Here is a 16,402-nt window from a genome sequence, read left to right as displayed (position 1 = left end):
GCGCGCCTTGCTTTATCTTCCCTTCCAGGATTCATTACAAACAGGCAATTTTCCTGGGTACTCATTTGAGCTCCTCCACGGAAGTTGCTTGCCATATGGAAATCCCTTGGCAGGCCGCAGCAGAGCTGGAATACCTCAGAGACCCCCTGGAAAAGCTCAGAGAGTTTCCAAGCCCAGCAAAAGGCTTCACGGCATTGTGTTCTTCAGAACAAGCCCTGTGCACCTATTTGCAGCTCTGCTGAATGAGGCCTTTAAAATAAAAGCAAAGGGTGCATCGGCTTTGTGCGCAGAGGAAGGGTCCCGTGGCAAAGTCTGGCGGACTGGGCACCCCTTACAACCAGAGATTGACACAGCTCAGTTCATTCCCAGTCTATGGCAGAGAAAGTCCAGAGGTCCCTTGATGAGTGCTGATGTGGAGGAGAGGAGAGGGCATTGCCACCCAGCTGGCAATGGCAGTGCCAGGCCCACGGGCTGGCAGCTGATGCCAAATCCATCCAGAACTAAGGTTTTTGAGAGGGGAGGGCGATAAACCATCAGACTGGGATTCACCAACCTCTGCTGTCCTACCACTGAGATTTCCCTCGAGGCTGATTGGAGTGAGGCGCCCAGTCGACTCCCGCAGGCTCTCAGGGGAGACCTGGGCAGCAATTTGGGGGCTCACGAAAAATCCCATCCTGCAGCAAGATGGGAGGGGGCTGAACAGATGCTTTAAGTGAAAGGGCAGAGGCAGGAGTCCCTGCCCAGGGCAGGCAGGTGATGCTGAACTCCTGCCTCGGGCACCAGAAGCTTCATCCTCCCCAGCTTTCGCCAGGAGAAGGAATCACCGGTGCAACGAAGTGGTCGGTCATGCAGGCTGGCTGGATGGAGCGACCTCACAGTCCATCTGGGCCTGAGCTGGTTCAGCTGCGTTTGCAGCTCAGGAAAGACTGGGCCCAGGGACACAGACCCGTGGAAGGGAGGCAGGTAATGAGAGCAAGTCCACCCTATTAACCCCTTTGTATCCAAGCACCCTCTGCTCAGCCAGGCACTTGTGCAGCAGTGGAGGAGGAAGAGCAGGATCTGACCCTTTGCCAGCCAAGCCATGGAAGGAAAAGCTGGTGGAAATCAACAGGACTTTAACCCCTGGAAGCCCCCAGCCACAGCAGGCCCGCAGAAAACAGACCCGTGCCACACCGCGTGGGGAAGCAAGCCACCGGAGTGCAGAGCACTGGATGTCCCGGCTCCAGCCCCCCTGGACAGTTCAGCTCAGCGGACCTGCCCATGTCACCCTGGATCCCAGGATCTGCTTGCACCAGCTGGGGCACTGGCCCCCAAAACACACCCAGACGGGGGGGAGGGACCTACACATCGTAGGGGGTTTACAACGGATGCACGGCTGGGGAGGGCATCCGCGGACAGGGGTCACGCTCATACTCACGATGTTGGGGTGGGACAGTCTCAGCAGGACGCCGATCTCGGTCCTCACAATCTTCCTGTCGATCTGAAAACACACACACGGCCCCCCCCGCCCCCATGTATGTGAGTCCTTCTACATGATCCCCCCTTCTGTCACCTGCATACCCCGGTCACTAAAGAAAAGTGATGGAATTGGCTCGGGGCGTTGGTTGCAGCCGTGTTGGTCTAAGGATATAGGCAGACAAGGTTCTTTAGGTAGATGCAATATCTTTTATTAGACCAAGTAAATAGTTGGAAAAAAAGTTCTTTGCAAGATTTCAGGAAGAAACACCCTTTTACAGGGATTGGCTCAGGGGCTGTACTGACCACCCCGGGTTTCTCCCTCTCCCATTTACAACCTGGACCGCACGGGGATTTGAGGGGAGTCCCTATCTCAGAGCAACCAGCCAAAACACCAGAGGCATGTGGAGCAGGGCTGGGAGGTGGAGACAGGCCGGCTAGTGACGTGCAGGTGTGCGGATGGCTCAAGGGCAGGGTTTGGCAGGGGCTTCCCCAACTTCTTCACTCATGGTCAAGTTATGTTCAGCCTTGTCTCAATGGTGATGAGCCCGGTGTAACAAGCATATGCTAAATTAATGAGCTGACTCCTTTTCCAGTGAAGGGGAACCCCAGTCAGCACCCCCAAGCCCTTCCCCGTGGCGTCACATTCCCTTCTCAACAGCGCTCCAGAGACTCACCGTCTTCTTCAGGATTTTGGCTGCATACTGGGCGTGGGTCCCCTTCTCCTTGCAGCTGTACACCACGGAGGTGGCCCCCCTGGGACAAGAGGAAGGAGGGATCAGCGGAGGCACCAGACTCCCATCCAGGGGAGCCGGGACCAGTCTGAAACCTCGGGCCAAAAATCGGGGACTCTGGCTAATATCTGTCCAAGGGACGGAGGAGGTGGAGAAAAGGGCCAGGGGCGTGGGCTGCAGCTAGCTTTGCCCAGACCTCCTCTAGCATGGAAGACCCCCAGTCCTGGTCTGCACCACTGTGTCCACACTGCAGACTTATGGGGTGGGGGACACCAGGAGGGCAAAGGAACGGCCTCTCAAGCTGAGCCGCGCAAAGAGCTGTTGCCAACCTCTCCAACTCCGACCTGCTTCTGGTGCTCCTTGCTGAAAGCCCTTTTAATTAAAAAAGCAGAATATTAAGGCAGCCTAAACCCTTAAGCAGCTTGCAAGAGGGAAAGGAGCAGCGCCCGCCTTGCTCCGAAGCGCAGCAAGCGACCGGCACGGTTCTGCAACAGGCAGATGCAGGAGCCCACACTGTTGATAGGGAAGCCCATGGCGTGGCCCTCTGGGGAGCCAGGGTCAAGCCCGGGCAGTGCTCGGCTCCGTGCAGCACCAGCACCCAAGATGGCTCGCATCAAGCCGGGGTGGGTACGTCTACGCTGCGCGGCGGTGAAAACAGCCCTGGGGTGCAGAGACACAAGGGAAGCAGGGAAAAATGATGAAACTGCTCACACCTTACTCCTCCCAGCTCACAGCACCCTCCAGGAATGGGCTTCAAGATACACCCGGGTGGGTGCTCAGCTCTGGGACCCCCCCAGTCCTCCAGCAACGGGGCTCCCTGCTGCTGCTTGGCCTTGCTGCCATTTCACCCTCGTTGCCAGGGAAGGGAGCTAATGAGCGGAGGCAGGGGCCCCGGGGGAGCAGCGGGGACTGAGCTGTCCTAGGCTCCTTCCAAGCAGGGGATGCCTCTATCTCAGCGCTGCGATGGCGGCAGCAGGTAGAGAAGTGGCATCTGCATAATACATTCAGCTGCATCTTTAATGAGGTGCTATCGGCAACCGGTCCCCCCTGCTCCAGCTAGCCTTCTGCTGCGGGTCCTTGCAGGCAGTTCCCCAGCAGCCAGGCCCTCCCCTATGCACCATCCCCACCTCCAAAGCCCCAGCATGGCTCAGAGCATGAGAAAGACAGGCCAGATCTTAGGCCGGTGCAATCCAGAGTCACTAGCACTGTCGGCTGCGCTTTACAGAAGCCTCCTGCTTTACCCCATTTACACGTGTGCCCCAGGGAGCAGAGTCCTGATCTTTCCTCCACAACTCCACCCCACCTGGGTCCAGCACCCTGGGGAAGTGCTGCAGGTCATGTCCCCCGCCATGACTGTACATAGCTCTACTCCGGATTGCAGCCGCAGGGGACAATGGGTAGGTGGCCCAGGAGTCCAGGTTCCCACTCCCTTTCCAAAGTCCTGACTTCACATCCCACAAGGGGCCAAACCCCTCCCCAAGGGTGGGAACAGAACCCAGGAGTCCTGACGGTCGCTTTAGTCTGGAGAAGAGACGACCAAGGGGGATCGAATAGCAGCCTTCACCTGCCTGCAGGGGCTGCAGACAGGATGGAGCTGGGCTGGCCTCAGTGGGGGCAGATGGCAGGACAAGGAGCAATGGGCTCAGGCTGCAGCACGGGAGGTTTAGGTTGGATATTGGGAAAGTCTCACTAGGAGGGTGGTGAAGTGCTGGAACAGGCTGCCCAGAGAGGTGGTGGAGTCTCCATCCTTGGAGGTGTTTAAGACCCAGCTAGACAAAGCCTTGGCTGGGATGATCTAGCTGGGGCTGGTCCTGCTTAGAGCAGGGGGCTGGACTAGATGCGACCTCCTGAGGTTCCTTCCACCCTCATTTCCTATGATGCTATGACTCTCCATCCCCAGCTCCTTTTGCAAGGGCAGACACTAAACGCAGGGATGGAGACAAACCAGGCGGAGGAGAAGGAACCAAAGCATCTTTCAAGCCCTCCAAGCACCATCCAAACCCTTCAGCAAAGGGACCGACACAGACAGTTAATTCCCTTCAAGTTACGCAAGAGGAACCATCATGGTGCTCAACCCCCCAGCAGTGTCAGCTGGTTGCCAGTAATTTTTGGCTCTAGTTAATAATGTTTTCTAACCACTGGACAGTGAAATCAATCCCTTTCTTTAAGCCTTCGCCAGCCTTGCTTGCAGTTTCATCTCTGATGCTCAATTCCTCTTAGCAGGTTAATTCCCACCGGGTAATCCAGCAAATTTCGTTGCTCTTCGACTTGCCTGACTTCTCGGACCACGTTCAGGTTCTGCTTCAAGACCCCCAGTATCCTCCCTGAGTCCTTCTGAAAAAATGCCAAATCTCTCTCATTATGAGGGTTATCCATGTTCCACACCCAAAAATTAACACTCATGGGACCACAGCAAATGGTCCTGCAGAATGGAAAAGCGGGGATCGCTTCACTAGGCAGAATACCCCAGATTTGTCCAAGCCCAAGCCCACTTCAAGAAAAGGAAACAAAGACGAATTAATTTTTTCCCCATCAGAACTAGGGTTTTAGACAGAGAACTATTATCTGCTTGTAAGCTGTCTCCAGAAAACCTAGTAACATGTTTAATTCCTGGTCAAAAAAAAGAATAGAAAAGCAGCAGCAAATCTGATGACTGAATATTCTTAATTAAAATCAAAATATGTGGACCTTCAAATTTCTGTTAGAAAGTGACATTTTCAGCAAGTTTCCCACTAATAGCAAGATTTTCGATTAAAACAAGACCTGTCCCGCTCTAACAGACAACAGCGGCATTCCCTGGGGACCAACGCTTGTTGAAAAAAGACAGACAACCTCTTTTGGGTGAAAATTGAATAATTAAATAAATAAGCAAGGTGTTCATTAAGCAGGAACAGGCCGGCATCTACACGTGCAGGCGTTAAAGCGCATTAACACTGTGTGTGGACTGACTTGACGCTAAAGTTAGTCCCAAGTCAGCCCGCACGCTCACGTTGTTACTGCGCAGAAAGGCATCTACACGTGCATTACTGCATAGTAAAGAATCGGGTGTAAATTTGGTACCTGCACGATGCAGGTATCAAATGTACACTTAAGTTGGCGTAAGTTGCTATATTTACTGCACACAGTGGTGCACGCGTGTAGACACATGCCTGCACTGCGGAGTAATTTAGGTTACTGAGCAATAATTTCAGTTATAAATGCGCACGCGTAGACAAGCAGACGGAGCTCTAAGTTACACCTGCTGGAATAGGCATTGCGTGCCTCTCCGAGCCATTGGGCCAGGCTCTCTGCAGACTCAGGCAGACGCTGGCAAGGCTTGTCTTCTTGGGATGGCTGAAGGCGACATATTTGAATTGCTTTCCATTCTGCTTATATTTCCCATATCTTTTTTTCAGTTTTGTTTTGCAACAAAATGTTTCCGAGCTCCCTTTAATCATCCGGGCTGTCCAGGCATGAAGGGAAACCACTTCCTTGCACTTCTTTTTATTAGAAGGAGCTTTTCTTCCTTAGTCTTCATTGGGCCCAACGCATTGTCCCCTTTGCTGCCTGACTCCTTCCTGATCCTCCCTTTGGAGACATCCAGATCCAGATCTGGACTTTGCGCATCTCCAGTTCAGAGCGAGAGTCCCGAACCCTGCGCTACAGATCAGCATTTAAAACTAATCAGCTCAGCTTGTCTGATAAAACACAACCTGCTGTGAGTATCACGCCGGCGCTCCTACCCTTTGTTTTTCCCCAATCACATTATCTGCGGCAGCGCTGGGCTCTCGACTGAAATTAGCTACGCCCCAGCTTGCCGGTGCGGCTTGCCCATCCGCTGAGCCTCCAGAAAACAGCCCTCTTTGCCTTGTGCTCTCAGCTCTTAATAAATATTGGCAATCAACCTTGACTGTGAATGGAGATGTAATTGTATTTGTATTACAGATGAACTGGAAAATGTCTAACACCGGAACCAAGCCTGGATTTGCTGTAACCACTCCTAGCGCTGCATGGAGGAAGGGAGAGGAGACAAAGTTGCTGCAAGATGCTGCTGGGGCCGGGGTCCCGGGCGGCCCTACCCATGCATGGTTGACTAGCTGTGGGGAACATTTACTTTTTCATGGAGAGCCTGCTGCTCCCTCAATGGAAAGAGGATAGAAAGTGGGTGGAAAAGGCCCTCTCCGTCTTCACCCGGCTGGGTGGTGTCTGGAGGGTGCTGATTCCCAGCTCCCAGGTTCAAAAGGCATTAAACTATAAATGGGGCTGCCCCGAGGCAGCTGGAAATTGCACCCGGGCCCTTCCATAATCCCAGCACACATCATCCCGATATACAAGAAAGCACAAAGGTTGTTTCAGGCCGACCATGGAGAGAAAAACTGCAAGCCAGGCCTCTTCCAGAAGGCGGCACCTCCCTGCTGGCTGGCTTTGCCTCTCCCAGGAGGACTACTTCTCTCTCCTACCAAATAACGCTCAAGGGAAGCCAGAGCTCTGTCTGTCACAAGTGCTGGCCGGATCACAGAGGAGCCAGGCTGGAGGTTACATCTCATCCAAAGCCCTGCCTGAGGCAGGATCAGCCCCATCCAAACCATCCTATACACCTCCATCATCTCACCGCTCAGCACAGCTACCGTCACCCCTGACACGGCACCAGGCATCACACCCGAACCTGCCACAGGTAAAGCACGGGGACTGTGGCAGCCAACACCCTGCTTCTATAAAGGGGCAATATTCACTCAAGAGGGCCCAGGCAGAGGCCGTGCCCCCGGCTACAAAGGAAGGCAAACTTCCCACCCCGACCCAGTCTGCACCAATCCCTTCCTGACCCCATACAACTGGTGGGGTCCCTAGCACCTGGCGTCCCCGGAGAGAACAGACCTCTGTGTCACAACTGCGTTATGCAGAGCTGAGGCTGCATTTTTAAAAATCCTTTAGCACCGAGAAGCAGCTCTTTTAATTTCAAACAACGCTACAAATAGGAAAACAACCCGTGTTTCCCAGTGCTCAAGCAAACACCCACGGAGCAGAAGGCACGGGCTTGCCACCAGATCAGGCAACTCCTGCGTCTTGCGATGATATCTGTCTATATCCGTGTGAGTCTTTCAAAGCTTTTCCCACCAGGACATCAGGATCGGGGCCCTTCGGATGCCCTTTGGCAATTAATGTTTGCAGGGAATAAACTCCCCGGTTGGCCATTTTCTTGCTCAGTTCAATCTGCCTGAACCGATTTCTGCAATATTGCAGAGCCCTCCTTCCTGCGCCTGATAAATATCACTTGTCTGTGCTCATTTGTCTGGTAATGGCCTTGAAACCATGCTTTATGGATTTTTTTTTGGGCTCCCCCCCTTTTAAATTGAGTACCATGATTCAATGCTTGATTAGGAGAAACTATTGGCCACAAATCAGGCTGTGGACGGTGTTCTGCTCGGTCAGCTCCAATACACCGGAGGCAGCGTGGCATTAAGTGAAAAATGCATGTGGAGAATGGTTTTCTATCACTTCGGATTACACACAGTTGCTGGGAGGAAAAAAAAAAAGAGAGAGAAGGAAAAGCAACAAAGGGGTTTCCACTGGGAAGAAGGCGGGTTCACGTGAAGGAGCTGCATTCATTTGAGCTAAATATGCTGAATTCACCGCCATGCCCCATGCCCCTTCTTTAATAGGGGCTTTGCTACGTCTCCGTGGGGCCACCGAAGGGCTGGGAAACCTTAGCGCTGTCAAAGCCAACATACTGATCCACACCGTGGGGAGGAAGAAACCTTTGATTGCTAGACAAAGGCATCCTGCTCTCTTTCCCCTGGAGACTCTCTGGGGCAGAGACCAGCCTTTGGTCCATGGTGGGGTCTGGCAGGCAATGCTGCAATCCAGATAAATGATAGAAATCAGAGAAGCAGGGCTGCAAGGGACCGTCACAGGTCATCCAGTGCAACCCCCTGCCCGAGGCAGAATCATCCCCATGCACTGAAGACAGGCCACGGCCCGATCAGGGGACAGACACCTGCTCTTCCCCAGGCTGACGTAAATGCATCCCCCAACCTTGCAGTCTTTACCTGGGGTTGCAGACTCTCCATCCTCAGAAGATTGCAAAGCAGGTCGAGCACATGGTTTGGCTGGGGTGGATTAGCCAGGAAGGAGGGGTGATCCCCAGCCCTGGTTGCATCAGGCTTCTTTGGGAAATCAAAGGATGCTCGACAGCTGAGCTCCCGTGAAGGTGCAGGCAAGGACACTCTGGGGGCGATGAATGACCTGGCTGGTTTCTGCTTCGGCAATACCCCAGGTGTTAGCTCCCAGCCCATTCAGCTGAGGATCCAACCCAAGCTGGGGCCTCAGCCTGCCCTGGCTTTGCACAGAGAGGATGGAGGGTGCCACTCACAGGCTCCAAACCCCTCCAATCTGCCATTAGCCAGCATGCTCCTAAACTCCTAATGAGAAACAGAGTTTATTGCACCTCAGGTGCCCTGCAGTAAGTGCCCATCTGCCTGCAATTACCCCAGGGTAAGTGAAAGTGCCCCTGTTCCATGCTAGGGCAAGCTTCCCCAGGTCAGTGCTCACAGGAAGCAGGGTTGGTGGGTGCTAAGGGGCTGGACAGGAACAGCAGGGGGTTATATCCCCTTTGCTCTGGGGCAGAGGATTGTGCACAGAGCCCTGAATGGGCATTTAGGGTCAAACCTGGTGCCCCCCTGACAGCTCACTGCTTGCACGGGGAGCTCGCTCAGTGCAAGGGTCCACCTCTCTCCCTTTGCTGCATCCTCTCTGATGAGCTACAGCCCAACTTCCCCGTTGCCCCAGGTCGAACATACTGGGAATGAACTCCTTCACTGCCACTTCTGCTGCAAGGCTGCTGCCACCCTCTCGTAGCCCCCAAAGCCCTCTGAGGTGCCCTGCTGCTCAGGGGTCTGCCGGGGTGAAGCCTCTCCATCACCCCGGTTCAGTTCCTGGAGCCTGCGGGGAAGGGTAGTTCTCACTTGAGGACGGGAAGCCACCTTGCAGCTGTATCCTCGTGCGTTATTAAGAGCCCTGAAGTGCCCTGAGAACTTAATGCAGTCGCATTTTCCACTTCAAGCATTAGCTTTGCTGCCTGCGCTGGTGAGAAGAGAAATCCCCCAAAGTCTAAATAAATGAAATTTAAATTCAAACCCCTTGGAGCTCATCCATGCTGGCTGCTCTGCTCTGCTCTCAGATGAGGTCCTAATAAATTCTGTGCGTCTTCAATATTAATGCCCAGGGACCTGGAGCTGGGAGACCCTCTCCATTTGTCCTTGGCTTCTGGTTTCTACCGGGGGTCTGGTTCTTCCTTGTCCCTCGGCTCTCAATGGATCCAGCAACCGGGTTTCAGCAGCCAAGAGCCAAGACGGGGGGCTCGAGGAAGGTCTGCCCCTGTGCAGGAAGGGGGGCAGACAGCAACCTGTGGCCTGAGCTGCCCCTGACCCGGCACTCGCTGCAGATAAAAGCACCGTGGCTCATGCTGTGCAGGGCGCTGGTCTCCAAAGCCACCGGAGTCGAGAGGAGTTCTTCCCTCAATGGGCTTTAAACCAGGCCCTAAACTAGTCCGATTCCTTGAGGAACTGGGCGGGGAGGGGAACGGAGGAAAAACAGCAGAGCTATGTCCTTCCTCAATGCGTTTTCTGCCCTCTAAGGTAGGTACATCTCTCCCTTGACTGCTGAATCTGGGCACCCTGCCATCTACATACAGCAGGCTTAGCTTCACCCCTCCCCGGGTGAGAAACAGCGGAGCTGGTGTCCTCATCTCACCGAAGGGAGGCAGAGCACAATCAAGTGATTTGCCCAAGGCCACACAGGGAATGGGTGTCAGAGGAGAGAGCGCACGCGCGCGCACGCTCTCTCTCTCACACACACACACACAGCCTGCCAGGTCCCAAGTGCAGGGTGCTGGCCCCAATGATCTGTAAGGTCCCTTCCAGCCCCTAACAGCTAGGAAACTAGAAAGCAAAGGCCATGCCCCATCTGCTCAATCCCACGAGGCTGTTCTCAGCTACCAGCCGCGTAGCGCAAACAGATTGAACAGCTCTTCTGTGCTCGCAGCCATGACAGGGCTGATCAGGTCACAAAGGAAGGAGGGGGTGGGGGGAAATCAGCTTTTAAAAAGAGTCACTAATTATGGATTTACACAGCGGACCATGGCAGCTCAGTTACGGTCCTCACACAGAGCAGGATAAAGGTATAAGCGCTTTAAAACCCCCCTCGCCAAATGTGCGGGGATTTGAACTGCCGTCAGCCCCGCTTGCCAAGCCACCTGCACTTGCACCCGCAGCTGGGGGAAGAGCAAGGACGCGAGCTCTTCCCTCCATTGCAGAGTCCTTTTTTGTGTGTGGCTGTTTAATAATTAATGTGATGCACTGAGCAGAAAAGCAGCAAGGCAAGTGAGCGGGCTGGGCAAAGAGGAGACCCTCCTATGGAGCAGGGGAGGCTATGCTCATCTGCCAGCCAAAGCCCACACATCTGGGGCTGCAGGCTGGGGTTCTCCAACAGCCTCCGTGACCGGGGCATTACATCCTGGCAGATCTCATGTTCTCCCCAAGGGGTGAAAACTGCTTTACAACCCTAGCCCAGCCAGCGATGCTTATCCAGAGAGACCCTTCCTACTGAAGCCAGTGGGAGCTACCATCACTCTGCTCTTTTTTTGCATGTGAAGCTGAATAGACGACCACGGCCCGAGACCTCTGTGCAGAGCATCCCATCCCATGTGCCCCGCACGGGCTACAGACCTGAATGCAGCCCCCTCCACGCTGTGTGCATGGCCCGGCTGGGAATGGGACCTGAACGCTGCTCTTATGCAGTGGGCACAAGATCCCTTGAACTACCTGAGCCCCGGTCCCTGCTCTCCCGGTGACTTCCCGGCCTGGATTGGTACAGACTGTGGATGCCACGTGTTCAAACCTGCCGGACACCCTCCTGCTGGCTTTTATTCTGGGTGCTCCGAGCGGCTGCAGGATGAGGCTTGAGTTATCCCATGTGGCCAAGTGTCAGGATCCAGGATGATGCCTGCCCCGACATGAACCAGCCACATCCAGGGGTGCTTGCTGTGCTGACAGACGGGCTATCGCAAGGACCTGGACTGCCGGCCCTGTGCCCGCACCCCTGGCAGCCCCAGGGGACCTGGGATGGAGCAGCGACTTCTCCAGTAATGCGGAGCAAACACAACTCGCAGGCTCCTGTCCTGCTCCTGGTGGATGGGGAAGAGCCCTTCACTACTGGTTGCATCCCAGGAAGTTCGTTTCTCAGCATGCCTCAGCCAGGTCGACACGAGTTAGGCTCAGCCCGGGGTTGGCACGGACACCCGGCGCCAGGCAGGAGCAGACTTGCAATGCATTGCCAGCCTGCAGTGAACAGACTTGCAATGCATCCAGCAGCCCCTTCATCACCCCTCCACCACCTCCCAGACATCCTGGCGACCGAACCCAGGATTATAACAGTGACAGGGTGTCTGCATCGATCGCTGCCCGGCCTCCGGACGAACGCACCGCTGGCAGCTCCCAGAGGGATCCTCACCTAAGGCCTGCACGTGCCACGTGCTTGACCTGACTGCAAGAGGCCTCTTAACCCACCACAAGCCCCAAGCACCCGCCCAGCCCAGCCCAGCCCAGGCTGCCGATCCCACCCCACTACCTCTGACGTTACCTGCCCAGCTCCGGGCCCATGGTGTAGAAATCCTCCAGGGCCGTGTCGCGATGGGACCCATCGATCCAGTACTCGGCTCCGGGCTCGGAGGTCGGCATTTCGGAGGTTGCCGGAAGGACTCTATTCCCTACCAGAGGTTGGAAAGAGCAGGCTGAAGTATTGCCCTGGCTCTCCCCAAAGGCCCTCGGGCTTCAGGGAGTGTCACGTGCCGGAGGGGCAAAAAAATGCAAGTATTATCAGAGGGGACTGAATGGCAAGCTCAGCTCTGCGGGCACAATGTGAACTCTGCTCACAAAAGGCTCGGTACCCCTTTCCCCCCGCCTGTCTCCCATGCTATCACCTCGCTCCCCCCCCCATTTTTTGGTGCCCCGCTGCCAATCCCTTGCAAAGCTGCACCTCACTTACACCTGCCAGGGCTTCAGGCAGAAGCAAGTGCCCACCTGCCCCTGGTCCGTGCGCCTATCCCTGCCCGTGGAGACTCGCCCCTCCAGGGAATCGGGCTCTGGACTGCTACGCCCAGCCTCCCGCAGGCTCCTGCCCGCGGCGGGTGGCTTGCTGCCTGTGGCTGCCTGCCACCAGGTTCCCACTCGCCCCCGTTTCCTTACCTTAGAGAGGGACGAGCTGCATTTCGTCGCCACGAATCCTCCCCGTGGTCCAGCCCCTGCTCAGTGCCCGCTTGCTAAAGTCCCGCGCATCCAGGGTCATGCAGAAACCAAAACACACTCCCTGCCGCGCTGGCTCCCGGCCCTGGCTCTCAAGGGCCCCGCTGCAAGGCGCCCCGAGCGGTCTGAGCCATCCCGGGCGGGCGGTCTGGAAGGATGCTCCAGTTCGGCTGCAGGCGGCGGCCCCGAAGCCCTGGAGGTGCCCAGGCCACCTGAGGCCAGGCTTGCCGAGAGCCCGAGCCGCCCCGCACCGCGGTCACTCGCCGGCCCGTGGCTGGCGCCCCGGCTGTGTCACTCCTGCGGGCCCGGGCCAGGCACCACGCCACGCCCGGGCGCCGCAGTCTGCAAGCGACCTTCCCCAGCCAGCCCCTCTTCCCTCGCCGGCTTTCCAGTGCCGCCCCATGGCGGTCTGCTGCTATGGCACGGAGAAAGCCAGCACGCCCAGCACAGCGCGCCCTGCTCCTTGAATAACCGGGGTATAGCTGCCCCTTCCAAACCCCCGCTGCCCACCCTGTATTGCAGCGGGTAGCACGGCAGTCCCGGGCCCAGGGGGTGAATGATCGAAGCGGGCAGTGCGCGGGTGGCGTGGGGCCCTGATGAGGCCCCACGTATCCCGGTCGCGCCCTTCCTTGGCCTGGCCCCACACGCCGGGAGCCACCTTTCATCTCGCACTCGGGGCTGCGCTATGTGGCCCGCTGGGCTTCCCGGGGGTCCAGAAGTTTGTCAGCAAGGACGCGGCAATTCGCTATGCGAAGCCCACCCAGTAATGGCTCCGGGGGTGGGAGGGCGGCCTGCTTGGCCTCTGCCCGTGGTGACCCCTGGTTTCTGGAGCCAGCAATGAACCCATTTCCATTGCTGGAGAAGTGAGGCAGACACGGTTCTTTGGGTAGATGTGATATCTTCTATTAGACCAACTAAATCATTGGAAAAATTGTCCTTTGCAAGCTTTTGGGTACGAGCACCCTCTAATGGGGCTCGCAGCTGTGAGAACAGCCATCTTGGGGGCTCGGGGAACGAAGTCCGCATTAAACCAATTCAGCCATCTCGTCAAAAGGGGGAAGCCCCAAGGAAGGAAGGACCAGCTTGCCTGGGAGAGACGGGCTACACGGGCTCTCGAAGTCCTCCCCGCCCTCCTTTACCCACGCAGGAGGCAGACTGCACACCCACCTCCGTCACGTCCCAGCCCCTTGATGCCGGAGCTAGGCAGGACTCACCCCGGAAACCTGCTCGGCAGGCTATAATTTGTACCTGTTTCGTGTGATAAAGGCGCCTCCCTGCAGAAGAACGGTGATTGCGTTTAGCCCCTGAGCCCGCCGTGGCATGGAGCTGGCCTTGGATAAGCAGGCTCTGACTCCTGCCTTTGCCCAGCACCAGATGACAATTCCCGCAGTCCCTGGGTGGGGTGAGGAGGGAGGCACTGCCAGCAAGGCGTGAATCGGTCCAAGCCTAGCAGTAGCCTCAAGTGATGCCCGGGGCTTTAGCTGCGTGCCCCAGTGTATCGGACCTGTTCTGCCACACAGGAGGGTGCCCCGCTTCCCCTTATCCCCAACTCATGGTCCAGAGACCCCAGCAGTGATGCCCACTGACTCAGTGCCTTCTGAGCCTGGATTTCTTCTGCCCCTGGAGCCTGGATGATCACCGCCTTCGGATGAGCGCTGCCTCCGGGGAAGGCCCCCATCGACAAATCCCTTCTCCAAGGCATGTGGGGCTTTAGGAGAAGTTGGGGCCTGGAAGGGACAGCGCAGCATGCGGCGGCCACGGCAATGGGAATGTCCTCTATAGCCCCAACAGGACACGGCCCCTTCCCCATCAGAGCCCCGGGGCAGCTCCCCCCTCCGCTGCGAGGTGCACGGCCTCGGCATTGCTCCCCCCGACCCCTCTGCACGGGTCTGGCGCGCGGGACGGGCTGGGCCCCATGGCGGCCCCACCGCCCCCCGTCCCGCCCGGGGAAAGGGAAGGGGGCGATTTGCGGCGTGTGCTGCTGGAAGGCAGTGGCTCTTCCTCGCTGACCTATTTTATGCTTTCCCAGCTATCTAGGCCAAGCTGCGGCACTGCTGCCCTAAGCCTGCTCCCCCAGCTCCCCCTCTTCTTGGGAAGGCAGGACGCAGAGGATATTGGGGCTGGGGGGCGTCCCATCAGCTTGGCAGCGTGGAAGGGGTGGTGGTGTTCGCTCGCTGCTCTCAAGGCTCATAGTTTTGGCTGTGCCCTGTGTGCACAATTCCTGGCACCCAGCTGCCTCTAACGGGCTCTGCATTTGCACGGGATAAGACGCTACTACGGAAAGATGAACAGGGTCTATCCGATCCGGCCAGGGGGATGCATCAGGACGCTTGCTGGGAGCCTTGGGCAGAAGGGAAACATCAAGGGACCCCTCCCAGGCTCACTCCCCACCCCTTGCTCCCTGCCCCTTCCCCCCAAAGAGGTCCAGCTGCTGGCATCTCTGGTCTCAGACAGACGGCAGCTGCTAAGATATTACGACCTGGAGCCATCTGGACCGAGCTGGCGCGCCCAACAGGCTCGCTAGACATCCCGCGCTAGTGCCATCTGCCAGGCCTTCACCGGGCACGGGGGCCGCTGGGGACACAGGTGGAGAGACAGGCTTTCCCAGCCCCCTGAGTGATGCCGTACGGCCGTCTGCTGCGCTAATGGGCCAGACCCTCGAGGAGCAACGGCTTCGCACGCCCGAGCTGGGCCTGGAACAAGCCGGTAACAAGACCCGGCTCGAAGCAATTGGGAAAAGGGACTCCTCTGCATCCCAAAGGGGACCGTCCCCATTCAAGTGACTGGTGCCAGTCATACACAGATGCTGCCAGGTGTGGGGAAGGTTTTGCAGAGACCCCCTCGAGCTGATCAAACCCCGGTCAGCGGGGGGGTTGTTGATTTCCGGTGGGAAATGCTGGACGTTGTTCCCCACTGAGCGTTTCAGCTAGGCAGGGCCTCGAGAGCTCCCGTGCTCAGGGGTGGTCGGAGCTGCTTGGGCGCAAAACCCATTTTATCTGCTCCTTTCACCCCCCAGCATAGCAGGAGCCCTCTGCCATGACACCCCAGCCCACTGCTCCTATCCGAGCATCTTCCCACCAACACGCGGATGAGGCAGGGAAGTCCCAGGGATGTCCTGCTGCCCCAGCTCACCTCTGGGAGGGCCAGCTGCACGCGGCAGAGTTTCTGATCCCCCCCTTGCCGCTTGCAACCAGCGCCCAGAAGCTGCAGGAGCAGAGCACTTTGTGATTGCCTGTCTCCAAGCCCCAAAGGCCAGACCCACCCCCAGCATCAAGTGATAAAGCTCCCTTGAAGTGGCTGGGACCAGGCCAAGCAAAGGCAGACTCAACCCTGCTCTCGCAAAGACACAGGGCAGAGACCCCCCTCTCCTTACTGGGACTCCAGAAGGGCAGAAGAGGATGACAGGAAAGAAATGGCAAACCTCATATAGTGGAGAAGGGACTGGCACAGACCTTTTCAGGGGCAGGCCCTCTGCGGAGTGGGGGTGTGGGAACGGAGATGGGTGCACAGATGCAAACGGTGTAATGGGTGTTTTAATGGTTTAGCTGTCAAAGCGTGCTTTGATCTGCCAGGTGAATCACAGGGGCTGCTTGGCGGGGTGGTAGAGGTACAGTTATATCTATCTATATGGTTATGATGTAGAGAGAAATAAAGATTTTTGCAACAAAAGAAAGTGGAGCAGCCGCAGCTCCAGTGGGTCGAAATCGGTATTGTCCACCAAAAGCAGCAAAGCTGCCCCGGCGCAGCACACCGCTGGCCTGCGCCCTGCTCCGGCCGGGGGAGACGTCGAGCTGGAACGGCCCTTGCTCAGCCCCACCTGGTCTCGCTGGCCGAGACCGCGGGAGCTGGGGACAGAAACCCGGGCGGCCTGGCATCCAGCCTCGTGCCACGGGGTGACCACTGGACCAGGCCCCCCCGAGCCCCCCGCCATTCAGG

General features: G+C 57.0%; 1 protein-coding gene across 2 annotated transcripts in view; it reads right to left on the bottom strand.

Moving 5' to 3' along the window:
• The window catches only part of LOC109312309 (calcium/calmodulin-dependent protein kinase type IV-like), a 32,234-nt gene extending 19,456 nt beyond the window's left edge, over positions 1-12,778 (bottom strand). Inside the window, exons 1-4 of one of the 2 annotated variants that reach the window (XM_019538279.1) lie at positions 12,410-12,778; positions 11,805-11,931; positions 2,133-2,211; positions 1,418-1,480 (exon numbers count right to left, since the gene is read on the bottom strand). In XM_019538279.1, coding sequence (XP_019393824.1) covers positions 1,418-1,480; positions 2,133-2,211; positions 11,805-11,902 — 240 coding nt within the window. In that variant the 5' untranslated portion in view covers positions 11,903-11,931; positions 12,410-12,778. Of the gene's footprint in view, positions 1-1,417; positions 1,481-2,132; positions 2,212-7,897; positions 8,023-8,215; positions 8,441-11,804; positions 11,932-12,409 lie in introns of those variants that run through there. The other variant, XM_019538278.1, reaches the window with a different exon arrangement.
• Positions 12,779-16,402: the final 3,624 nt, after the last annotated feature.

The sequence above is a fragment of the Crocodylus porosus genome, unplaced genomic scaffold (genome assembly GCF_001723895.1).
Source record: "Crocodylus porosus isolate Cpor-Errol unplaced genomic scaffold, CroPor_comp1, whole genome shotgun sequence".
Taxonomy (NCBI): domain Eukaryota; kingdom Metazoa; phylum Chordata; order Crocodylia; family Crocodylidae; genus Crocodylus; species Crocodylus porosus.
Note: the sequence above shows the minus strand (reverse complement) of the source record. Positions and strands in the feature narration are given on the sequence as shown.